The 27812-nt window shown below is 34.7% G+C and overlaps 3 protein-coding genes across 5 annotated transcripts; all 3 read right to left on the minus strand.

Annotated features, from left to right (window-relative positions):
• Window positions 1–95: 95 nt before the first annotated feature.
• Window positions 96–11499, minus strand: LOC143894074 (pancreatic lipase-related protein 2). 2 transcript variants are annotated; one of them, XM_077400138.1, is made up of 7 exons: window positions 5245–11499; window positions 3368–3479; window positions 2889–3037; window positions 2217–2471; window positions 1647–1838; window positions 1300–1468; window positions 96–1088 (listed from the first exon to the last, which is right to left on the minus strand). In XM_077400138.1, the coding sequence occupies exons 1-7, from the start codon at window positions 5345–5347 to the stop codon at window positions 974–976; spliced, it is 1095 nt and encodes a 364-aa protein (XP_077256264.1). In that variant the 5' UTR covers window positions 5348–11499; the 3' UTR covers window positions 96–973. The 2 variants fall into 2 exon arrangements, with proteins under 2 accessions (XP_077256264.1, XP_077256263.1); XM_077400137.1 differs by having other exon boundaries at window positions 5013–11499.
• A 146-nt stretch (window positions 11500–11645) lies between these two features.
• Vglut (Vesicular glutamate transporter) lies at window positions 11646–21341 on the minus strand. 2 transcript variants are annotated; one of them, XM_077400120.1, is made up of 9 exons: window positions 21207–21341; window positions 18576–18712; window positions 18129–18349; window positions 17527–17843; window positions 16941–17115; window positions 16169–16467; window positions 15658–16038; window positions 15362–15571; window positions 11646–15049 (listed from the first exon to the last, which is right to left on the minus strand). In XM_077400120.1, the coding sequence occupies exons 2-9, from the start codon at window positions 18647–18649 to the stop codon at window positions 14798–14800; spliced, it is 1929 nt and encodes a 642-aa protein (XP_077256246.1). In that variant the 5' UTR covers window positions 18650–18712; window positions 21207–21341; the 3' UTR covers window positions 11646–14797. The 2 variants fall into 2 exon arrangements, with proteins under 2 accessions (XP_077256246.1, XP_077256245.1); XM_077400119.1 differs by having other exon boundaries at window positions 18129–18352; window positions 21207–21340.
• Window positions 21342–21453: 112 nt separating this feature from the next.
• On the minus strand, window positions 21454–27810 carry LOC143894099 (uncharacterized). The gene is made up of 4 exons (XM_077400174.1): window positions 27760–27810; window positions 26998–27525; window positions 24293–26908; window positions 21454–24121 (listed from the first exon to the last, which is right to left on the minus strand). Exons 1-4 carry the CDS (start codon window positions 27808–27810, stop codon window positions 23198–23200), a joined length of 4119 nt encoding a protein of 1372 aa, XP_077256300.1. The 3' UTR covers window positions 21454–23197.
• Window positions 27811–27812: the final 2 nt, after the last annotated feature.

A 27812-nucleotide genomic window follows, 5' to 3' on the forward strand; every position in this document is an offset into this window, starting at 1 on the left:
CATGTTGTTACAAGTGTACCTATATGAGGAAATTTGTTGAAATAGAATGGTGAATAGAGATTGAGAGAGGGCTAAATGAAACACAAATATGGTCTAGCAAGGTTCGTATTGCAAAGATTTGTTTACAAGACAATTTTACGTTCCTATGAATAATTAGGTTTAAATTAATTATATTACAGATTATAAAAATTAATTATATGTTACATATTACACATTAATAATGATACACTATACAACTATCGTAAAAGATTCGATTAGATTGCACTACTGGAGTAACTTTATACCGAAGGAGTAAAAGAGGATTTTGGAACTATACGACGTCGAATAAATTAGTCATACGTTTCGTGAAACATATTACTTCAGCGTTATGCAATAACATTATAAATTTTAATAAGAGAGATTCTAAAAAAAATCGTGTCTTTTTCGAAATAAATCTGTTACGCAAAATTATTCTATTTGATGCAATTCGATCAACCCCGTTTTGTGGTGTTCAATGACGTGACTCGCGACTTATTGGATTGAATCGGAATATGATCGAGTGATTAAAATGATCCGTTTGAATACGTCGAGAAAACCTCGTCTTGTAAACATGCGACTTTAAATAAATAATATGTAAAAAACCTGCGGTAAGAACGGGAGTGAAAGTGTTACGTGCAATGTCGAGCACGCGAGACTTTAACTTATATACGATCGGATGTCAATGAACGGTACGAGATATATGTATTATAATTTCTGCTCGTCACAACTATCAATCGCGCGCAACTTACAAAATATTTTATTCAAAAAGAACCGGAAGAGAAAGAAAATAGACGAGATCTAATGATTAAAATGTACAAAGTCGTAAATAGTGTATAACGATATAAAAACAAAAGTCTTTTAGCGATGTAATGTACTTATATATAGCTTAAAACGATTGATTCATGTAAAAATACATGTTATTCTATAATTATATTAATCAGTTGTTTCAATAAGCTTAATACTGGCGGGAGGACGATCGCCTCTGACTTGTCCGACGCTGGCTTTTTGCGGGCAGTCCTCGGGCGTACGGTGTGCGTGCGTTTGTTGACAGATAAAAGATGCCGCGTGCTCTGTTAATTTTTCACATACACGCGTCAACATTCCTCTCGACTTTGATAAAGTTAAACGTTATACATATTTGATAGACAATCTTAACGCGTGGTATTTTTTTTCATTTTAAAATTAAACGTGGTTACATATCGATCGATTGAGAATGAGAAGTGCGTCACTTAAAACATGTTACACGCGCAATTTCGTAAGCGGATCAACATTTTCACTTACGTATGAGGTGTATCCTCCCCCATCGGGATGTACTCTTCTCTCTTGGGGTTGCACCATCCGATCAGGTAAGAGAATAGATTTGCGCAAGGGGCCGCCCAAAATCCCTTCTTTGTCGTGATTGATTCTATGTAGTACGGCGTCACTTTTGTGTGATCGCACGAGAGCGTTTCTACAGAGAAAATTTTCAGTTTACCGGAAGAAAAAATTTATCAACGCTTATACGTATATATACGCGCACGGTATATGACATGAAAGCAAAATATCTTTAGCTCTGCAATATCGCATTTCGCCATTGCATTTTGCCCCTGCGACCCGCGACCCGCGACCAATTCTCACTCGCTACTTACGGAGTATAGAAGAAGTGGCGCACCCGGGCTGACTCGAGCCACCGTTTACGTAGAAATCCGCGTGGCCGTTGGGCCCCCATTGCCCCAAAATGCCGGCGCCTGTATGAATCACATCCACAAAATGGGCATCTGTCTCGTCTAAATCCATTGAGCGGTTGCCGTTCATGTAGAAAAATATCGTCGGATCGAGGCCTGTATGCGCGAACAGGAACGCAAATTATTCGCGATTAATGTCCGTCCGATTCTATGATGAATTATTAACCCTCGAGACGTAACATCGTAAAAGGTATTCGATACCTTGCTGGGAGATAAATAATTTCGAATCTTGTAATTTAATAAGTATGTTCTTCTTTTTCATTTTGTCTTAACGTCACACTCTTTGCATTGTTTTAAAAATAAAACAACACAAAAACTTTTGTTGAGTAACGAGTAAACGATATAATGTATATACGATAAAAAAATTATTATATGTATAATAGATAATAGTCTATAACTACAACGATAAAAAGCTCGCGTTACGTCTGGACGGTTAAATTGCGAGACGGTGATCGGCTGCATACGAGCAATTACCCGTAATTCTCCCGAGTTTGTCATTGGGCAAGTAATTTGCGATGAGTCCACCGATATGCGCACCTACGCTGTATCCGAGCACGTGGATGTTCTCCACCCTCGTGCCCCGTGGGTGATCTCTCAAGTAATTCACCAGCTGAGCGATGCATTTGGAGCAAAAGTCCGGGCCCCATGAGATCTGCGAGAGACAGGGCTCGCGTACCAACGAACCGTAATCCACGATTATAATATTGTAATCGCCTCGCGTGAAATACGCTGAAATTGAACGTGATTAAGCCAAATATGGCTAGTTTGGCTGAATAAGAATGAGACCGTATTCTCTAGTGCGCGATCTCTTTAACGTCTCTAATTTTATATGTAATTAAGCCTATCGATCTCTGCCTTTTAGCTTGCATCTAACTTGTATATCAATTTATTTATTCTCAATTTTAATAATCTATGCAAATTTATATTTGTATCAAAGTAAAATTCATATTTTTAATTTTGATTTATTTTTTCGAAGCTAAAATGTTTGGACTTTAATGTTCGATAAAATTATCTTTTTGATAAATGTCATTAATAAATAAAATTAATTTTTTGTTACGTAACACATACACACTCGCGAATTTTTAAAATGTGGCATACAATATACAATTCAAGTATATCGAAAATGTAGAAGACCGTTAATCTTACCATCTCGTAAATCTGTACTAGGTGCTAAGTTTCGTCCACCGCCAAAGCCGTGAATGATAATCTTGGTCGGATGCGTTTTGTTAAACTTGGATTTCCAAAGAGAATTAAAGTCACGGACATCTAATAGCAAAGGATTTTTTTGCGTTTCTCTGAAAATTACGATAGACAGGAAATATATACTTTGAGAGTGACTTTTTTCCTCTTACGTCCTTTACGCTACGTAAATGTAGTATAGATGATAGTGAGAGCATTCGAGACGATACTATAGATGCCGGAGAAAGGTGAGCCTCGAAAGGAGGTCGCTTTCGGTACAAGATAAAATGATCGTGATCTTGAAATTGAAAGTTGCACCGTTGGGATTGCTTCCTTTTAACAATCCGCTTTTCGGAATGCAAACGCTTGACGCGAAACGTTAGTTGATGCAAAATCATTGACGTTATTATTAAAATAATGTTGCGAAATTGATAGAACGGACGTACCTAGTGTACAGATAAAACTCTATCTGCGGATGCGGACAAGTGTAAGGCGGCTTGGCGCAAGATGTGCTGTTAAAAAGATCCCTGAGAGTTTTGTTTTGAGCCGTCGCATAGTCTGAAAATGTAAACGATTTGTTTATTGCTTTACTTCTCTCTTTCTTACGTTAATCCCGTTAACCGTTAGTTAGTCGTTCAGCCGTGTAACGATTACGTGTCTCGTGCACTATACAAAGTACAAGTTATTGGACCGTTATGCGAAATTGGGTGAAAGTCGATGTTTCTTGTTAGTTTTTTTATCGCCAATGCTATAAATAAATTATTACGTTGGAGATGCAAGGGGACGCGTATAATAGGTATCGCTCGCGCTTTTCCTTCATCCTTGGTTAGCAACCTTTGTTTTTACATCTTAATAACTCCGCGAGTCGAGTAACATCAATGTCAGTGTGCCAACGTAATTATTTATGAGATAAAAATTACACGCCTCAGATTTGTATCGCATGCAATTATTACGGAACAAAATATAATTGATATACACGATAACACCTTGTGGCAAGATAATTCAACGAGGAACTCTCCAATATTACTTTTTTTTAAATTTTTTTTAACAACTTATGAGCAAGACGTCTCTTTTACAAGAGAAAGTGTCCGTGTATGTGTCAAGATAATATCTTCCAGATATACGTATTGTGTATATCGGGCATTGAAAAACTAATAAATATTAAATTAAAATTAATAATACATATGTATTGTATATAAAAATATTTGAATATAAATAAAGAGATAAGGAAAGGAATGAGAGCGCGCGTAAAGTTCGCATCTAGAAGAAACGTAGGAAAGATTTTCCTTATTACACCCGTTAGCATTGTCTGCACCCGTTAATGTGACTATAGTCATGTTTCAATTGATTATCGCTTTCCAGAAGATATCTATTGTTTTAATGCGACAGTTGATCGCGTGTTGACAACGTTGACATGTGATCGGCGGGCCACTTTATGTATACAATATTTGACTTATCTCACGGAGATATTTCCACATGCTTGTATTTATTTTCTATTTTCTAATAATATATATTAAAGTCAAAGATACAAAGAAAAGAGACATTATTTAAATATCAAACATGCTCATTTTCCTACAGTAATTAGGCATTATTCATTTAGGCACGCATAGATATAGATGAACCAGCGACAAGATTCTTTTGTAAAAGAATTCGTAGTAAGGACAAAAAGTATTTTATTCCTTATACTAATATGACAATATGATAAACGATGTCCTACTAAAATAAAAAAATTTATTTCTTTGACTTACCCAGTTACCACATGCGTTGATTTTGTAGAAATATACAAGGCAGGCAAGAATAAGGGGTAGCGAAAGCGAGCGAAAGGAACTTTGATTTTAAGACGTTTTATATCTACCGTTCCTTGCAAATCGAACGATGATCGTCGATACCTCGATCGCGCGCCGGCAAACACGCACGAGCCGCACGCGGCGGACAACACGCGCACTCGCGAATCGAATGTTTCTACGGGAGAAAACGCTTAAGTAGTCGAAGGTCGAAGGAAGAAATCGAGAGCCGAGAGCCGAGGCGGAGATGCGGCACGCGGCCCGGCCGATGCCATGTCGATTGTCGAATCTCATTGTCAGTACTTACGGTACTGTAGCAGGGCGCAGAACACAAGGAAAGCGAGGTATCTCACGACACTGACCGCCATCTCCTGCGGTGATTCCGTGGTTTGTGATATAACATCCAGGCTTACGCGGCGCGCGAAAAATCCGCTCGGATGTGATTCCCGTCGTGTGCGTACGATTGCAAAACGCAAAGTCATCGGGGGATATATACCGCCTGCGAGGGGGAATTTAGAAAGTAACGAAGAGTGTTGTACCTTTGGCGGCGCTTATACGCTTCTTCGTGCGGTCGCTTCTCTCCCGCTTTACGGCGCGGCGCGGCCGTGCTCTCGTAGGTACGCGATATGCGATATGTGACATGCAAAGCTGATTGAGTACGCTCGCGCGCTCGCGCTCGGTTGCTCGTACGGTGCACGCGAGCGCGAGCGATCCGCATCCGGGCTTGGTACACACGTGCGTACCGCATACGTTTTTAATTTTTCCGATATTTAATTTTTATTCTATAATACCTATACATGTGTATGTCAGATTTTTATATATACGTATAATAAATAATTTATCTGGTTGAAAATTAAAATAATGATAATAATGAATGCTTGTATAAATCGAGATATATTTAATCTTTTTATTTATTATTTATATAAATTTTCTATTCGCAACCATTCATTATTTCTTTTTATACTATATTTCTGTTCGGAATTGATTTGAGAAGCTGCTTTCGAAAAAAGAAAATTATTATTTAAAAAATATGGGTTTTTTTATATTTATAAAGAACGACATGGCGGGGGAGAGGGAGAAATCTTATTGTATTTTTAAAAGCTGAAGTATAATCCTATTATATAGAAAAATGTCGCGTTTACTTTTACATATAATATTCAGTGTTTCAACTGTTTATGACGGACATGGTTAGGAAATCATAAAAGTATCTTTCCGCGTGCGTAATAAATTAATCCCACGAGATACAATTAGAGAGTTAATTCTCATGTATGTATCTCACGGAAATGCTTTCTGCATAGCTAAATGATACGTTGCTGTAAACAATGCTTTATGCAATTTGAGAAATCGCTTAAAAGCGTCAGTTTAACGATTCCCGTGTGCGTGAATTACCGCTGTGCTTATAAAAAATTGAGAAACATCTTTCGAATTGTGCTCTTAAAACGCCACGTTTGCTATATTGTACAATATACGATATACTTATTTACATAATGCTTCAGGGTAATTTTCAAGGAATATTATCGACGATACCGGTATTGTACACACGCACCACGCACAACGCACTATACGCACCTGTATGTATGATATGTAAATATTATCAGTTAACGCATGAACGGGTGACGAGCGATTTTCATGATAGCGGTAAATGTGAACGAGGGCATGTCTGTGCTACGCTTAATAGCTATCCCAAGGCTCGGCAAGGATAAATAATTATCAATGAGATATGTTTCAACAAGGATGTCAGTTTTTATCCGCAGCGTCCTCATTCTGCATTCTTTCTTTTTTTTTTTTTAATGATTGCGATTATGTATTCATATACCGGTCGTTTTCCTCGAAAGACGCAGAGTATATATATATATATATATATATATATATATATATATGTATCGAGAAATATAAAATAAATATATAAATAAATTTTACAATAATCGTTGCATTTATTATACCTGTATTTCTAGCATGAATTTACTCAATGATCGAGAAGGAACGAGTTTTGAAAAGATCGGCTCACGATTTATTGTCAATAGCCGCCAGAGTATCTCTCATTTTTTAATTACATAATACACTGAAAATTACAATGTTACATACATATTTTACATGATAATTAACGTCGCAATAATCAGTAACAAACCAGATTGTATCGGCGTGTGTAACAATAATCTCTAATATGCAATGCGGCTACACGTATGGTATAGAGTAGAGGCTTACTAACGTAAATGATTAAAATATATTTTTCTTGTATTCGCATCGTCCCGCAGACGTACCATCCTGCTTTGAAGATTATTCGAAACATTTCCGAAATATTTAATCATTTCCAATTATGAAAAGAACGAGATTTATTACAATGGATAAACGATGGACAAACGTCAATAGTAGAGTCAATGTCTTTTTCAAACAAAATTAATTAATCTCTTTTTTTTTCTTTAATTCACAATGAAAAGAAAACTGTGATGTGTTTCGTACAGTTTTATCTTTCTAAACAACTAACTTTGTTATGTACCATTTGCATAAATATTAATTAAAATCAATTGATATTTAATCAATTCTGTTAGGCGTTTCTTAAAATTAAAATTAGAAAAAGAAAGAATTAATTTTAAATTTCTGTTAAGTTTAATTGATACTTACAAGGGCCTGCTTCGGAGATTTCTGAACACGCAAGACGTGAATCATGATCGTGTGCGCGCTATTCCTAACGCCAAACTCGTGTTTACGCAGCACGGAAGAGCAGATTCTTCTGATTCACGCGTAATCCTAATTATAATATTCTTAACAAATCTGTATATAATGTGTATATATAACTAACATCGTATTATTGTCTGTTAAGTTTCAACGCAGTATTTCTCAACCAGCGAGACATACTGAAAAACGACAGTTTATATAAAATATGAAAAAGCAACTTTGCCTCACAATAATTAAATATTTAACGAAAGTAAAACTCTACCATTGAAATTCTGCCACTGCAAATACGGCATTTGTTGGCGCGTAAAATCCATTGAGAATCATAACAATTGAACGGAGAACTTTGTATAAAATGTTAGAAGTTATTATTCTCGTTATAACTCACTTTGTTTCATCGTCCAATTGTAGGAATTTTATTACAATGCAATAATTCGTTAACAGCGTGAGAACTATTTTTCTGAAAGATCAAAAATTGCGCGTGACACAAAACAGTCTCTTCGAATTATCACTGGAGCACATTAAATTAACTACAAGTTTTAAATTCCACAAATAAAAAAGTGTTAACAATGAGAAAGAGTTAAATGCTAATCTACACTTGATCCTTGTTATATCAAGCCATCGAAAGTTTAATACATAACACTCTTATCGATCAATATATTTCCTGTTCTCGATGTGAAATTCTCGTCATAAAATATCCAACAAATAACATTAAGTAACGGAATATTTATTATGGACATATATCTCTTCTTCTTTTTCTTAACAACAATGTATGAAATAAATATTGAAACTTCACCAACTACATTCAGTTAAAATTTAAATAAAGAATTTAATACATAACTATATATATTAATATTCTCGGTTATTGTTACTTTATGTATAAATTTGTCGAGAATTTCTCATCGTTTACAATATATCTAAAACTTTGCCTATTTATTGTACTTACAATATATTACTTTCATTCTTTCACAAACTTTTATCGTTATTGTCAATATAATAATTGATACACTTTTGTAAACAGGTTTAATCGAAATACGTAAATGAATATTATTTAATTACATTCCAGAGGATGTACAAATAGCGACGAATTATGAATGCCAGTATGTGCATTGTACCAGCATTGTACATATTACGTAAGATATATACATACACGTGGAGGTATAATTTGTGTGTGTGCGCGTGTGTGTGTGTGTAAGTATAGAGATGGTTCCATACCGTAAACTGTCGAATGCTTGTGTCCTCCTCCAGACTGATAAATATAATGTCTCACCTTTTTGTGGTTATTATAAATTCCAGTCACAAAACTTGATACTTAATTTGATTTAATAACACAAAATCTTTCACAAATTATAATATTGCGTGTAAAAAAATGGTAATAAAATATTAAATATAGTATTGTCCGCTTTATATATAATTATCCCCCCTAAAATATATTAAAAATTGCTCAAGAAATCTAATCTCTTTTTCAGACTGAAAAATCCTATTACTTGCATACGAGTCACACATTATCTTTATCATTCTGAATCGGAGAAAGATATATGATATGAAATTTGCGGTATCTGCTATCTTTGCAACTCAGTACGTGTTATTTTTCAATCGTTTCACGAATGTCTACCTCATAAAGAATTGCTGATTACTATTGTATCATAATAGATTGTATCTGTATAATACAATCTGTCTTGTCTTAATTTACGTATGTTTTTCGTGAAACGATAAAATGTTCAGCATATTCTTCACAAAAATATATGGAAACATTTTGATGCAATACATTCTTGGATGACTCGTTATACTTTCATCACATTCTCGTGTGCTTCCCATTTCTATATTCCGTGGAGCACCCGAAAAAGCATAAAGCTAATCGTTACAAAGTGGTACAGGGTGTGCCGAAAATAAAGCTATGCCAATCCATTTGACGTAAGCAACGATTTCGCAATAACAACGATCGTTTTCGCACAAGGTATCTCATATACATTATACATATTATTGAATTTGCCGAGTAGATTCTAGTTTGCATCTTGGCATCGGCCCACCCCGTGTTTCGTTTATTTATTGTCGTAAGTTATTACCGAAGCTATACGTATATATATATATGTGTATGTAAGTATTAGTATCAGTATTATTGTTCGAACAGCATTAGAACTTATTTTAGGTTTTTTTTCGTAATAATTATGATTTATAAATATCTCAAGTCCAGAAACTTTTCCTGGTTTAGCGAATGAAGTCATGGATAACGTTAGGCCAGTCACTACTGCGATACATAATGATAAATATATGTTTATACACTTACTCTTAATGTAATATTATTTTTCACATACTATTATAGTCACGATATTTTAGAGAGCAAAGATATAAAATTTAAAAATAAAAGATATAAGAAAGAGAAATAAATAAATATAATATTACTGATGGGTGATGGATTAAAAGAAATAGGAAAAGTAAAGAGCAAAAGATACAAGTGGAAGAATAAAACAAACAATTAATGATTTAAATATTTCAATCAAGAGACACGGTAGTGTCTCGCGCCAAGTACACGCGGAGCGATTAGTTTAAATACGATAAGTGTTCAAGAATATATATATAGTTCGTATAGTAAGATATGTAATTTCACCAAATTTTACAAAGTTGTAAATAAATAAAATTCTTTTTCAATTATAATTGTGAATGTTTGCATTTTATCTCTCTCTCGTTTCTTATATCTTCTTCTAATAGTATATCTTGTACAAAAAATAATAATATATTATTTCGTATGTGACCACGTTGAGAGAAAGTACCTCACTTTTTTATTTGTAAGTAAATTGCCGCTGCCGCGATGCCGCTTAGGTTTCAGATCCGCTCTTTTCCCAACATTAGTCTGAAAACGAATCGTTTCTCTCGACGCGGCAGTGACGCAGGCGGCACGCACAACAGTTAGATGACAGTTATCGCGTGCATATCATTAATTTCAAGTGTGTTGCAAGTGTTTCCGACTTTCTATCATCGTGTGTATTTTTTAAAATATAGCGCTCGCGGTCGATGCACCACGCGAAAAAAATGCGCGTTGCGGCAATGTGCGGCATCGTCATTAGATGTCATCATTAATACGAGCGTTCTAATCGTGACTGGTTATTGTCCTGTCCTGCATTGTCATTGATGTTACGAAGTGAGATTATTACCGTTGCGTATACGGGGGTGTTTGGTAATAGTCGCGTATATATACACGCGGTGAACGGGGCGACGTTCCCTATCAAAACCTAAAGTGACTTTTTCCTTTTCCACATTTTTGTTGGACTAGAATTGCTTTTTAATTAATCGTTTACTTAATACTAGCTACTAGAATCTTGTTGATCTAAACACGCGTATAATACGTCTATCGAAAAAAGATACATTGCTCACATAAAAAATTTATTAAAACAAGAATTTATTTTATTATTAAAATTTGTTATAAATTTATATCTTTGAAAAGGACAATTCCTTTTCTTTTAATTGTCCATATCTCAAAAGTTATTGATATCTCAACATTTATCATAATTCTTATTCGATTATAATTATTAATAATTATGTTATAAATATGTTACGAAAAAGTAAATCTGCTTTTTTTTAAATATATTAAAACTCGTTCACCTCAGATGTGCTAATTCTCAAACACCCCAATGCATGCGTAATAATAAAATCGCGCAACTAGCAAACAAATAATTTAACTCTAAATCTGGTGCTTTGTTATAACATGTGCATCAGGCTTTCATTTAAGTATTATTGTCGCACAGTAAAGCGCCCGATAAAATTAATACCTTTAAGCGCGTCTTTTTATACCTTAACATTTTAAATAAGTAAATTGCATCAATCGAGCATTCTCAAGTATATCGATCATCACACGTATTATTATCATTAATGCAATTATAATATACAGCCACATGCCTAACTAATATATATATATATATATATATATATATATTATTTATATTTATATTAATATAGAACGTAATAACAAATAATATACGACATATGTAATATACATATAATCTTATTTGTCGACGAAGAATGCGAGACGATAGTTGCCGATACAATATATGTCGATATATATGTATATATGGATTATATCGGTATCTATATTTTTAAAAAGGTCTCGCATAAATTGACTAATTTTGTGGATCTCCCTTGGCTATAACGAAAAATCTAAACTATTCGATTCATCGGCCCACATACGTACAGGGCGTTCAACGGTATTCAATGACGCTTGTATCACGACGTTGCCATTAGCTAAATATTGTGTCATATATATTTTTATTTATATATCCATATTAGATTAGTTTTATTACTAGACAACCGAATCGGTTAATTTCGGGTTTGTTCATTTTCATATTGTAAATATAAAATGATTTCTATTTGTGAAGATTAGAATTTCTAAATCTAAAGGCTATTGCACGTAACAAAGTTTTAGTCATAATCGTAAAGCCGGAAAAAAATAGATCAATCACACTCGATTATTCTTCGAGCTCAAGGAGATTAATCGGCTGTGATCGGTCTATTTTCTTACGGCCTTACGCGTATGACTAAAACTTTGTTACGTGCAATGGCCTTAATTCATGAATTAGATTCATGAAGATTAGAATAAAATACATCTTTCCATATATATGAAATCCTCGATAGAGCTCGCAAATGCGTGGCACAGATATTTCTGCATGAAAAGTAAAATAAATTTTGCAATTGCAAATGACCTTTTTTCTTAATCAGTTTAAATTTATTTTTCAAGTATATTTATGTTTCGACATTTTTCTAAAGAAATAGTTTCAATTTTTTAAAGAATATTGTTTCGCGCACTAATTACATCTGTTACTAATATTCTTTTTTATACCCAAGTATAAAAAATGAAACTAATCGAAATTAACCAGTTCGAGAGTCTAACATTTTCAGTACCACTTGCCTGCAAAATCCGACGCAACACGTCGCATGCTTTTTACTTTGTTTCCTTGTATGTGTCCCGTTTTATCTTTGACCGCGCATGATGATGCGCGATCATAAACATGTATATTTATGTATACGATAAAAGATGTATGCAGATTGCATATGTATATGTATATAATATACATATGTATACGAAATACATCCAGACAATGTATAATATATACTGCTTTTTTCCCTAATTATAATATCTCAATCTTATTTTGATCTCTGTATATTCACTTTCATGATTTGTCTACTTAATAACTATCATATTTTATAACAGTACTTTCATTTCGTTATCACTTTCTTACGAATACTTTCATACGTTTCAAGTTAAGCCGTTACGCGAATGTTTTAAATTTGTCTCGGATATTATGGAAATTCACGCAAAAATTTGCATTTAAAGAATTCGATTTGACGCGAACGAGAATGCGCCGATTTATGGTTATTTCTTTTTGCTATCTTCTAAATAATTCGTACTTTGCTTCTAATAGATGTCGATGAAAAATTGATTAATAGCTGTCCTTGATCTTTCTTTTCTGTTTCTCTTTGCGATTTTTATATTCATTAATTTTACTTACATGACATCTATATAACATAGAGATATTTTTGCGAATATTTATAGGTATATTTCTTCGATGTCGAATTAATTCGTCCAGACTTTTGAATCTTTACTAGCGTACCACATTTGATCTTGTAACTCTTTTTTCTCAGTTTTATCCAATTTTCAAATTATAATATATACTATATATGTCAGAAGGTTTAAGAAATATTTAGAGAAATGAGTGTTTCAATTTAGATACATATCTAATGAATATTAAAAAATTTTCCGAATATCTACGCTGTATGAATAATATCATCGTTATCATGGATCGAATTGTACTATATCTGACTGTGCGTAAAGATGTCTCATGTCTTTGTGTGTAACTTCACTTTCGACAAACGCGCGCGCGATTTACGTTATTCGTTATATTTTGATTCGCGTAACTTTCCTCCTTTATTGCTATGTTTCTATTATTCCGCGTAAATAATTAAACACGTCACGTCACGGAGAATTGGGAATACCTAAAAGTTTCAGCGATTGAGCTATGTTGCGCGCACCGAGATCTCTCACGATTACCGCATTTTCTCAAACCTCGCCGTTAATTATTGTCCACGGAGAGAATTATTGTCTCGCGAAGGTTTGAATCATTGTCGTTTAGGACATATCTGGATCTCGTCGCTGATAAGTGCGGCATCTTGCGATACTTTTTTTTACAAAAGAAATTAATATTGCTAATATTGAATGTGTATAATGTGATATATCCTAATATAAACATTTCAAAAACATTTATAAAGTTGAAGAATTTCTTAGGGCTATTGATTAAGTTTCTAATTGATTAAGCTTTTTTTTATAAATTAAGGGAATATCCTTTTTTTAATATCCCAAATAGAGTTGAAACAATCGATTGTTGTGTTGCAATTTTTGCAAATCTTGACTTAATAATACATTTCAGTCTCTAAATGTTTAAAAAATATAAATTCAAACGTGGCTAATTATATATTATTATACATAAAATGCATTTTCAAGGTTTCTGGTTTCTGTGATTTCGACTGTTTCTTTTTTACTTTCAAGAGTAAGAGTACACTCGAAGACAAATGAGGAATAGAGATAGAAAGTTTTTCCGGTTGAATTTTTTAAACCAGAAAAACAATCTTTAGACTCATTTTAGGCACGTTTGCAGCAAGTGACTTATTGTCGTTTTTTAAATAACGTAATGCGTGTGCACCCACTTTCCATCATTTATCACACATTGCTGCAAGCAGCAATATGAATGCGCGTATCTGTGACAAAATAACATTAATAAATAGCGGTTCATCTGTCGATCGATCTCGCTAATTTAAAAAAGCGTAGCGAGATTCCGCTTGTATTATAATTTTGACTTATTCGCGTGGCTATTCACAGCGCCATTCTCTGCACTCTTAGGTATTACGCTCAACAGAAAAATTGTATTTTCTTTCCTTCTTTTGATATTTACGAGGATTTTAAACGTGAAAATACATTTAGAGATGTATTTTCAGCATTTGGTCATATGTATTGATTCATAAAATTCAAAATATGGTTGTTTTTTGAAATCTTATTTACATACGGCCTCAGACATGCCATACGTACACATATTCAATTAGTGATAAACTATTTTGTTAATAAACATAAAGAACACGTTCTAATTTATTAAGTTATATGCAACGTATATAATATTTTACGGATTTCAAAGAGAAAAATAAATAATTTTAATGACTTTATCCTTTCAAAAAGAATAAAATTATTTGCGCAACTCAAATTTGATCTTTACTAGCCTCACGTCCGCGAATTTTATTAACGAAGATGCGGCATGTCTGAAGAGCCGGGACAGCATGGGATTGACAGCTAACGATAGTAACGATACGAATGACCTACAACCTCGGGAAAGCAGTCTGCTTTTCTCGTATCCACGTATTCTATCCAGTGATCGACCATTTTCAGTTCCACTGCTGCGTCTGCACGATGTCATGCGTGTAGTCATCCGTTGCCGGTGGTTGTACGAAAGACGCGTTAACGTCCGTGGCGAATGGATTTGTTGAGTGAAATGGATTGTTCCCGTTGGTCTCTGTCGAGCCGTAGTTTATCACGGGGCCTTTACCGTCCTGTCGGGCGTACATATGATTTTCAGCTGGTGACTGCTCGTAAGTATTCCAGTCGTCAGTAACAGTTCCGTCCCGGGACGGTTGTTTCTGGAAAGAGATGGTTATTCTTTCAATCTCATTCCTCGTGCAAACAGATATAATAAAAATACACTTATTTCATAAGAATATATATAAATTTTCAAATTTAAGTAGACTATTAGATATATCTTGCATTATCGTTCGCCAATAATGTTTGTATTTAAAAATATAAAAGTATAACAATTTGCGAGTATATGTGTGTAACACGTTTGATGTTTATTTAAGGATTAAATGCGCGATGATTTGAACGCGCGGATTCTGCGATAAAGCTGATTATTATGATATTTATGATAAATAATTATTAATACGTTGAGCACTTACTATGAATTCGGATCGCATAGTTCTCGGCGGAGGTGGAACGGGCGGTTTGGTCTGGCCAAATTCATCCATGGGATTCCAGCTCTTCTGTTCTTCCAAAGTGGGATCGGCCCAAGGTTGCAACTCACCGGAGCAGAAAATGCCATAGAACGTCACTCCGAAAATGTGTACACATGCAGCTATGATGAAAACATTCCGCCAGCTGTGTGGGTCCTGTACAGAATTTTTTAAATTTATACCAATCTTAACTTGTGCACCGTTAAATTCGTGATCGAAGAAGCATATGTTCTTCGTCATACCTTCTTTTCCGTGATATTATCCACAAAGAAAGGAACCAACAGACCAGCGATGGTGCCAATCCCGTTAGACATGCCCATTAAGATACTGGCGTATCTCGGTGCGATGTCCAGATGATTGACATTGAAACCAGAGATGGCGAAACCACTGCACGCGACGCCAATCGCGAGAGCGACCGTAGCAGCGGTTCCGTTCTTAGATGTCGTCGCATGGGCCACCACTAGGAAAAAGAGCGCTTCCATACCGAAACCACCACAGTTGAAAAGCTTCCTCACATTTGTCGTTGTCATGATACCACGTTTACGGAGGTGATCCGCCAGCAAACCGCCGCAAGGTACAATCATCGTCATCAGCAAGTGTGGAAGCGACCCAATGACTCCGGTCTGTCAAAATGTTGAGATAAAAAGTATTTTATACATTTTATACTTACATTTATACAATAACGTGATATATTAAAATAAAAACGTTTTACTTCGCATTGTTTTTTATCGAGAACGTATTAATATTATTTACCTCGACAAGCGGCATGCCAAAAGACTCGTGCATGAAACGTGGTTGGAAGAGTACCAGAAGATAAAAGTTCCACGATCTACAGAAATTAGCGACAATGATGGCGTATACGGGCATCGAGGTGAGAAACTTGCGCCAGGGAGTCGTCGCTAGTGTGGGCACAGGTGCTTGCTCTAGTCCTTGTCCTTGTCCGAGCGAATCCTCGATGTAACGTAACTCGCGAGCTGAGATACAGGGATGTTTCGACGGCTTTTCGAAGGTCAACCACAACCAGAAACCATACCAAATCAAACCGCAGACACCTACGATAGATCGTTAAAACGTGCATCTACTAACACAATATTTTCTTTTGTTAGCGTTGTTGTACGGAGTAAAGTACGTTTGCTATTACATATTCCATGTGAAAGCACGTAAACTTTGTCGTTATAATCATTAGAACATGATTTTTTTTTCATAAAATCTGTGTTGACGATTCGCGACGAGCAAATTTGTTTGGGGAAAAATGCGTTTGCTTCTCTAAAACAGAATAGCCTACGTCTAGCACGTGTATTTTGCTATTGCAACAAACAAAAATCGATTTATTGTTACTATAAAACAATAAGTATAGTAAAACAGTTTCGTATGAATAAATAAATTTAGTAGATATTCTTAATAAAGCTCCCTGTGGCTGCTCGTCGAAATATTAGTACGTTCGTGTTACAACAGAGCACAAAATATTCCTTTCTCTATATGTATATGTTTGAGATTGAGAACACGCGGCGGGAGATCTCTTTACCGTAGAAGTAAAACGATGCCGTCCAGCCAAACCAGGAACTCAGGTATCCAGAAAGCGGCATACCTATCACCATTGCGGCGTACGATCCACAAAATGCTAATGTGGCCAAACGCGATCTCTCTAGAGGCGGTGCCCAATATTTCCAAATACCATGACAGGCTGGATACGTAACACCCTGCAAAAAATAAAAATCGGTTATTCGTGCAACCAAATGATTATATAGAATATTATGGATAAAGAAAAATTTCTTCGTATAACCTTTTACTTGTCCCCGTGTCGGTAACGTCGTTTAATCTCATAATTTTAATTTTATTACGTATTACATCTTATTTTAAGCTTACGCGCAACAAAGCAGTTTTTGTTTAATTAAACAAAGTTCAACATATTAACTGGAGAATGAAGTTTCAAGCTAGATATATTGTCAGCTAGATATACATATTATAGCTGAGAGACGCGTATATAAAAAATAACGTCTTCATGGATGAATATTTTTTACACACACACACATATACGTATATATATTACATATATAAATATTCAAACTTTATCCCTTATTTTTTTGTTCAATTTTTCATTAAGTACTTACCTCAACCAGTCCTTTCAACACTTGCACACCCATGTCAACGATAGGGTCTACCTTTAGCGCACCGGGTACCAGCAAATTCAAAAAGGAAGATATCGCGATGGCTGTGCCGAATATCTTGTTAGCGGGGTATAATGACGCGAAGAAACCACCGGGTACTTGCGTTACGAGGTAACCCCAGAAGAATGACGAATCAAGGGCGCTTTCCATGCCGACCGTCCAATTGAACTTGACAGTGTTATTTTCGCCTTCCGTACTGTTTTTCATGACGAGCTTGGCCATGCCCATGTTACATCTCATACCGAACGAAATAATAAATCCTAGAAGAATATTTCGTAGATTAGTTAAAACAATAAAAAAATATATATATATAAATTTTACCTTTATTTATATATTATATGATAATATAATATTTTCTTCCCGTTCGCAAAATCATAGTGAAAGCGTATCTACAGTTCGACTTATTTTAAAAAGTTTAAATTTGTTATAAAAGATAAATTTTTTTTATAGTAATAGGATATGAACGAGAATAGCAAACACGTAACATAAAGTTGGAATGATCTGAAACGTGTCTTCTAATTTATTATCTTACTATCCATTCTTACCTATACAAGCTAGCGTTGCAATGGTGTATCTCTTGGAAAGACATGGACATTCTGGCATGCAATAAGTATCGATATGCCGCAATGGTGGTCTCTCTGGCTCCGGAAGTGACTCGAATGAAGGCTGCGTGCTGTATCCTCTTTCATCCTCAAATCCCTTGTTGTCTTTGCTATTCTCGCACGAAGCTTCGAACTCTTCGTAACCGCCGGTATTTTTTCTGAATCTACTACGGAGAGAGTTGGTGTCCTTTTAATAACGTATCTTCTCACATATTCGAATAGTAAATTTTTCAACTACCTCAACTTTCATCACTCTCTTGAAATAATCAGTTTCTTTACGTAAAATCACATTCACGATACAATGATATAAACAAAAAAGAATATTATATGTAAATATTTATAGTTTTATAAATATTAAATACGTTATTATAAATGTAAGCAATATGTTACCCGGATACGTTCTGTGACGCTTTCGTCTTGAAGGAGTCGAAGGCTACGAGACCCGCCGCTGCGAATCTGGACATTTTTCAATTATTGGGGTTGCTTCGTGATTTTATACTATCGCCCGTTGTGTTATTTGGCAGCCCCTATAGTATAATAATAACAAATCTAATAATTTTCCAAATAAAACATGTTAAACGCAATCGTGAAGCAGAAGATAATTTAAATGTTAATATTAAACATACATTTTTATTTCTAAAATTAATATTGGAATAAAAAATTTTATAAACAATTTATACGTTTTTAATATACATTTAGAAATAGCTATCGTTTTGCTGCTGCATTTCGGCCATTTACAGCTTCTATCAGAAAAATCTGCTATGTCTATGTAGAATATATAGAGTCTACAGAACGGGCACAGGGGGAATCCGGGTAGGAGTGTTTATTTGGAGTGATAGTCTCTCCACCCCTAATCCCCGAACTCTCGAGGGAGCATCTTCGGAGGGTAGAAAACTGTGAGAAGAAACGTTTCACCGATCGTACACTCAGGTCATATTTTTTACTTAAAGTTTGTCGGAGACGCATCTGGGTTAAACCAGAAAATTTTAATTAAATTTATTCTTAATTAAGATACAGTGTGTGTGTGTGTGTGTGTGTGTGTGTGTGTGTGTGTGTGTGTGTGTGTGAAAAAAGGTATAATAAACGTGGATTTTAGCGAATTGACTTGTACTTTAAATCACAAAATTAGCATTAAATTAAATTAGTTGCAAGATGTTTGAAATTTTCATACGTAAACTTTGAATATATACGCACGTATTTAAGTGCTTAGGGCTAGAAATAGTTTTCGTATTTTTCATAAGGTGCAAATAAACTTTATTATATTTGCAAATAATATCACACACACACACACACACACACACACATACACACATACACACACACACACACACACACACAAACACACACACACACACACACACACACACACACACACACACACATTGCATAAATCTTATTTTAACTTTTGTGCTTAACACTTCAATATATTTTCTTATTTAAATTATAGTTTCTCACTAGCTTACATTGAAAATTAAGTATTCTTTTGGCGCTCGCGTTGTTTTGTATTGTATTTTCATTGTACAACTGTAATAGTCTCGTCGTAGAGATTATAATCTTCGTCCGTGCATGATGGAGTGTGCAGCCTGCAAAAATCGTTACGGGGGTGCTGCGCCGATCGTAAAGAGGCGCATCGGAGGACAATGGCTCTCGGATATTAAAATGGCACGTGACAGATAAAAGGCACCAAAATGCACAGTACGTGTTAACGAATTAGGGTGGAATGATGAGTATATGGGACACGCTGACTCAACTTAATGGACATTGAGCGACATTCGGCACTCTCATGCTCTACGTCGTGACTTCGCGCCCCGTTAATTTTTTGCTATTAATATCTATATATGTATAATGATATGTTCGAGAAATGTAAAATATGAATTTAGATAATATTTTAACAGACACGTTGTTTGTTGAAAAAGAAAAAGAATTAATATACAATTTCTTTAATGACAAGGATCATTGGATCAAAATTGTATGAATGACGACAGAATATATTTTACACGCTTAACAGTGCAATTAATATTCTCTGATATTGTGTCTTTTTTTCTGAAACATAAAGAACAAAGTGATAAAATAAAGTAATAAAATAAATGACATTGGGAACATACAATAAGAAAAATATACTCATTTTCATGAATAAATAATAAAGGACGTTAACGGAAAAAGAATCTGGCGCGATATATTCAAAGAGAATTTTAATTAAAATGAAACTCAATTTACAGCTAATCAATGTAAGAATGGAGCAAATGAGCGCCGACATCTCAGAGCCTTGGGCACTCGTGCAAACCAAGTCTAAATGAATTCATTATGAAAGTATAGAAAGCATTAGAAGAGTATTATAATATCGACGGCCAGACCAATTATCGCACTGCAGATTTCACATATCTAAAGATCACAATTGGCACTATTGGAATGCTCTCTTCGCTGACTGCTCTAATAAACTCACAAAAGAGAACGCAAAAATTAGATATTTTCCGCGTACTACTTGAATCGCTCTAGAAATTCACAAACAAAATCACCACTTTACGATTTATCGTTAGTGCCGAATTTCTGAAATGAAAGATATCCAGCTGGAGCAAACGTAATCAGTAGAAAATGACCCATAACGGGAAATAAATAATTTTGTCACCGCTTTTCTTGATTCTATTTAATCACAGTATTTCATAGAATCTTTTCTTTGATTCCAATCTAATCTAGAAAAATTTGTGGATAATAATTAAATTTAAGAGATTTAAATGCAAATATTTACTTTTGATATTAAATGAGAAAGAGAGAGTAACATTATCACTTCACTAATATCGAAATCTCACAATTGTCTTCGTCACTAGTAAATAATCTCATCACCATTTGGTAGAGATTTACAAATTTTGTTCTGTCCCGCAAAGACACAGGGTTGCACAAAAGGATTATCTCCGATTTCGTTTGCAAGCAAAATGGAATAATAATTCGATATTGTTTATACTTAAACGAAACTTAAACAAACGGCAAATATCGGAAACAATTAAGAAAATTTGCGGGACTCACCAATAATTAAGTCCAGATACAATTACGAGCGGAGTGGGTAACGGTAGCGCGGGGTACGCGACGGAGAACGTCGTCGACGTCGCCTGACGTCGTCGTCGTCGTCGTCGTCGACGGCGGCGGCGGCGGCGGCGGCGGCGGCGGCGGCAACGAAGTTGACTTCTGGCCACGGCGTCAGCGCGTCTCGACGCAGCGATGCGATTGGATCGTCGGGAACGACGCATCGATATCACTAGCCAATCACCAGCGGTCACAACCCCCTTTAGATCGACTCCAGGCGGAGCTTCCTGTGCACCCCGGCCGAAAATTTTGCAACAACAAAACGGTACGCATGGAAAAAAAGTAACGGCGGCATTAAGGTTGATTTATTAACCGGATAACATACGCATTATCGGTATGTTGAGATTTCGCTGCGTTATTATCTAGGCAGTCGCGCAATTCAACTCTCTGAGAAACTGACAACCGAGTAGAGCGATTAGTCGGATCTATTTTTCTAATAGATTTTTTAATACGGGCAGATGAGAACAAGTTCTTATACAGTTATCACATTTTTATTATCAATAAATTTTGTTATTCATTTTGAAAACTCAAGGCATGTTTACTCAAGGAATTTTTTCAAGTTTCGAAAATTATAAAGATGATATTTAAACCTAACTGTATTAAAATTAACTATTACAATCTTAGATTCTTTGATCAGTATAGATTCAAGTTTGTCGTTATTAAATTTTCGAGTTACAAACAATTAAAGATAATTTTTTCATCAATTAAAGATTTGAGATACAATTATGTATATAATAAAATTTGAGTTTTTACAATACACTCCTTATTCTGTATTTGATTCATTGCGTCATCCCAAATCATCATGCAAATAAATCTTTAGAATTTAAAATAGCGATAATTCTCCGTTAAAGTCAATAATCATATCTTAATAGATTGAGATAAATGACAAAAACTTTCCAAATTTTGCCTGCGTAAACATTAACTTTAGATCTGTTTAAGTACCTAAAATTGAGATAAGTGGTTTCGCGATATTTAAAATTCCAGTTATCTTTAATAAAATTTTCTAGGATGTGAATGCCAAAAATTAAAAAATGATTATATCGAAAAATCTTTCTTTAGATTCGGTAGCTAGCTTGCATTGTTACAAACAGAGAGCGATCGGGGGGTAGACACCCTTTCCGGTGGTTGCCAGGAAATATCGATCTGCCTGGAGGGATGGATGCTGCTATTCTCAATGGTTCGTACAATACTTTATCTTCTCTTCGAAGTCGGACGCCCTAAATAACTCGGATTTCACTATCATCCTGACGTGCCAACGAACGCCTGCGGGAATACAGCTTAATCCATAAAGGGGAATTGATTTGCCAACAAACTCTCTCTCTCTCCCTCTCGTACAGGTTATTCTAACAAAAAAAAATGAATGCTTTTGTATCTCTTTATGCGATAAGAACATCCAAGTCGATTTTTATTAACAGCTTCTATAAGTGAGTGAGTGAGAGAGTGAGAGAGAGAGACGCATTTAATCTAGTCTTATCTTATTTCATTCAATCTTTTGTAAAATTTACAAAATAATCGCAATGATACAAAATGATCTTTATTTAAGCTCTTGAATAATGTATTTGTGTGCCATACGTGCCAAGATTATCACCTTTAAGATATAAGTCATACAAAATAGTTTTGTTATAAAGTCAGCACTGGATAGTTTTTGATATTTTGTAATCATTACATAATATTTTTGTTTTAGCGTATACATTAGTGCATTTTAAGTACACTTAATATTTCAAAAAACTATTATTATTATTTCCAATTTTTATAAAAAAAAATTCATAGAAAGGGTCGTGAAACAAACGAAATTTTAATAACTTCAACGTTGGCTAAAGTATATGCTATCAACATTGAAAATATCATTACGCGACATATTAACGATATTATTTCACAATGTTTTGCGACGATATCGATGAGAGATTATCAACATTACAATAAATCAAACTCTCTCACAAATCGCTATCAAGTACCGATGTCGTGCTAATTTCATAAATGTCGTCCGGTCGTAATGTTTTCATCAACGAACGTTTGACACTCTTGCAAAGTTCCACGTATCTCAACAATCTCAACTTGAAGTCTAGGTCGAGATCATCCATGTAATCTTTATAGGCATCGGTTAAAATCGCAAAGATATGTTTCTTGCGTAGACTATCATTGGATTGTAGACTATCATCGGAACGATCGGACACATCTTTCTCAAATATTTGTCGATTCTTCCTTGAAGATGCAAATCTCTTTACATTTCTTACTTGCGATATACCATTAAATTGTTGATGTACATTTCTGGCATTTCCTTCCCAAGAGTGTGATAATGATGTTTTTAAAGATTCATTACTACCGACATATACACCTCGATATTTGTTTTTGTTCCCATATTGTCCATGTTCATCCCGTACTTGCTCATTTTCACGTTGGTCTTGATTATGCGCTCTCTTACAGATGCGCTTATTATCACATATCTCTTCTTGCCGTTTACACGTGAAAGATACTTTGGCCGATTGTGAAGAAATCGTTATACTTGTTCCAGAATGTTTCAAGTCGCATCGATGGGAGTTTCTACTGTAGTTTATAACGTTTCTAATTTTTTTCTCTCTATCATATCGATTGTTTTTATTTAATTGCTGCTTTTCCATATCTTCGGTTGTAGAAGTTAGCAAATCATAAGACCATGGAGAAGTTTTGATCGAGCGAAAGCTTAACAAAGCCTTACCACCATCAGTCGATTTATGGTCGCGAAACTCTATATTTTCTGCACTTCTTCTTTTTCTCTTTGTTCTACGGATTGATAAAATCACATTCGAAGATTCGCGAGAAGATATGGTATAGCCTTGCCCGCAGCAGTCACAAGTCGAGCACGAAGTTATGCTGTAACCCTATATAAAAAATAGGTAAATTGAAGATAAACCCATTTTGAAAATTATAAATGAGGAACTTAGATAGACTTTTAATTTTCGAAACCGGTAACGGAAACAATTAAACAATCTTAAACTCAAATATTAAGGAAGCTAAAGAAACTAAAAGAATTAAATTTTTTATGTTATAATATGTAAATAAAATACATTTAACAAGAAGTATACCTGTCTCATACGTTTGCCATTTGTTTTCTTCCATCTAGTATCTTCAGAAGATTCTTCATTTCTCCAAAAAGTTTTGGTTATTTTTTTGTTATTATTTATTTTTTTGTTAAACAATATCCTTCCCAGTTTTGCGCGAATCATACGCTTTATTCTGTCGACAGACTTGTCGACGGAATTGCGAAACTTTGTCATCGCGAGTATCGTTTGTGGTCGCATTTCCGTAGGATAATCATTTAGATATCTGCGAGACGTTGTTCTGTGTTTGATCGTTGTCGAAGTTACGTTACGAATACCGTTCCGTGACTTTGCGTATCCGCGTCCGCGAAGCTTCGACAGTGTTTTCGATTTATTAGATTTTTGGAATTCATCTTGTTTATTGTTCATCGTGAATTCACTTGTCGTTACGAACGACCGATAGCATAGCGATGCATTGGATGTCGCACACGTCGAGTGATTTCCCACCCGTAGACATTCTCTCTCTCCTGTCGATGAGATACCGGAACTTCTTGAGTCTTCGTTGGATCGGAATCTTCCCTTCGATGTGGAAAATCTTTTCGGCAATGTAATAAAATTTTGAGCTCCATCTTTCCCATCGAAAATTTTCTTATTTGTACTAGGAAGAACTTTATTTTCTTTCTTAGAAATAATTAAAGCACGAGTAGAAAGATTAGCTATTTCGTTGCATTTATCGCTTGTTTCAGTGGATATATTTTTATCATCGTCGGATGCCAACCAAACTGTTCGCGAATAACATGTATCCACATTGATTCCTTCCGATAATATCATTGATCTAGATCTAGGCTCTTGAACGGAAATCGTTAACAAATTGTTGTTTCTAGGTGATGTCTGGATCGTCTCGGAACAGCTCGTACTTGGAGCTTCCACTGCATCAAAATTACCCTGAGATGTTTCAAAAGCATAAACAATATTTTCTTTAGAAATATCATCAATGACTGTGATGTCTATAAAATTATCGGGTTGACAAGAACACGAGTTACATCCAATTTCCACTTTTGTCGAATTTAATGACTTATCATTTTCTCGCGTATCAAAGCGTTCATCGATCGCATCAATATTATTGTTTGAGAAATGATTATAATTTAATTCTACTAATTGTTTGTCATACTCGGAATTTTGTGCGAATGACGTAATACTGCACGTGTTAATATTACAAACTTCATTTTCTAGATTCGATTTGTTATTCGATGAACAAATCCAATTGTGTTCGTTGGTGTCTGTAGTCTGTGAGAAACTGTCCAAATCTTTGTTACTAAAAATGTTTTCAATTTCATCGTTTGTTTCGATAAAGTTTTCACGCGATAAACATCTTCCATTGTTTACTAATTGTATGGACGTGTCGTCAGTCTTTGTAATAGAATTACTCGACTCGAGAATTCGTTTTTTACATTTTTCCACATCGTTCTCACAATTGATTTCTGTTGAACTTAAAACTTTATAATATTTTCCATTTCTTTCTTCAGAATTATCAACGCACAACGTTATGTTAGATATTTTTTCGATAATATCTTTGCAAGAATTATTTATACAAGAGGAGTTTGCAAGGTTTTGAACATATTTCGAAACATTTTCAGTAATGGATGTAATCTTTTTCTCATTGCTATTTTCTGTCTCGTTTTGCAACATATCTATCGCCATTTCATCTTTTACGAAGCTTTGATCCAATTGTGAACAGCATGTGTCGAATTTTTTAGTTTCATCATCGACACGCTCAAATGTATCATTAAAATTCACACCATTGTCTTCATATTGATCAAAACATTTGGATTCGTTAATTTCAGTACTTGAATTTGAATTTGCTTTAGAGGACAAAGTAGAGTAATCTTGTTGAATCGTACTTTTGCGGACATTCTGACAAATCGGTACTCTCGCGACAAAGAAACATTTTTTGATATTGCTAGCTTTTAACTTGAAACTGATATATCCAGGATATATTTCACAATTGAGACATAACATTTTTGTCAGCTTCATATTTAATTTTTCGAGAACGCTGTTGAGACACGAGCAAACATTGTATATGCTGCTTTCGAACTTTTGTTTCATCACTATCAAGCAAGATTCGGTTAAGGAAGGATCAGCTTCGAAAATTCGTTTCGCTAAATTGCTCGGTTTGCAAGGCAAAGGTAAGCGAGTGACATTAAAGCTCGAAAATGTCGGACATTTATAGTCTTCTAGATATACCTTATGAACAATTATCTTTAATTTCAAACCGTTCCGTATCTTTTTTAATTTGGTATTGCAAGGTTTCTCATTAAAAGATCTATTTATTTTATTAATGCTATTATTTTGCGATCCAGTTGCAACACATGTAGAATAATGATTCGAAGTATCTTCTCTTCGTCGAAGAAAATTTTGATTTCGATCAAGAATCCGTCGATGTTCTCGATATTTTGACGTTGTTGGTCGCTCAGTACTTCTGTCATAAACGTTTTTTGTTAATTTTGGTAAAGGCTTGACTGCCTTTTTATACTTGATTGATCCTTGTGAATTGCAGGGTACCGGGTTAATAAAGCCCCTATTGTATAGAATTAGACATAATTTTATTTCATCTAAACCGATAAAGAACTAAAGCATCCGCGATAAACGTTTAACAAAGAAATTATAATCTTTTATCAAAGCTAGGACTTGTCAGTTAATAGATAAATGATCATTCAATCGCCGATACTTGGGGCATATTCTGTTTTAAATTTTTGGTAAAAAATCTCTCTCAACAACGTAACATACGTGAAGCAATTGCAATCCAGCAAAAAATCTCGTTCATCGATAAAATTCCACACGTTGAAGCTTCTTAAAATATTGTCCTCGATGCCCAACGTGTCTAGCTCGCGGCAAACTTTATTCAATCTATGATGCACAATGACAGAATCCAGAAAGCAGGTGATCAGATCGTCCTTTATCATGCGTTTAATGATATTTCTCATCATTTTTTCCATCGTACCGACATCATATTCGGCGACTCTGTTCAGAGGATCCTTCCACATAACTATTACGTCGATAAATTTCTTGAAACATGGAAACTGCTTAGCCCATCGAGAATTTGTGCTATACACGAACTCTTCCAACAAAGAACGGACTCTGTATTCCAGACTAGGCACAAAGAATGCTCGAATCTTGTCGAGATAGGAGCTATATTTCTCTAGATCGAATACTATGTCTTGGCTCGCACAATCACATAGATTTGTCTAAAATATATGACGGGACATTATGAGAAAAAGACAGCTATATTTTTTGCAATGTAAAAAGAAAATTGTATTACTTATTTTATATGTTTATGTAGCAAGCATAAAATTTCTTAAAATATTTACGTACAGATAAAATATTACATTTTATATTTTGCAGTACCTATTAACTATTTAGTAAGTATAAATTAAATAATTTAAAAGATAAAGAAATGTACATAACATTTCTTTTATTACCGATAATGCCTGCTCATTGCTAAATGACGCGCACAATTGATTCTCTGTCATAA

The sequence above is a fragment of the Temnothorax americanus genome, unplaced genomic scaffold (genome assembly GCF_048541705.1).
Source record: "Temnothorax americanus isolate GAGA-0224 unplaced genomic scaffold, ASM4854170v1 Scaffold13, whole genome shotgun sequence".
NCBI classification, from domain to species: Eukaryota; Metazoa; Arthropoda; class Insecta; order Hymenoptera; family Formicidae; genus Temnothorax; species Temnothorax americanus.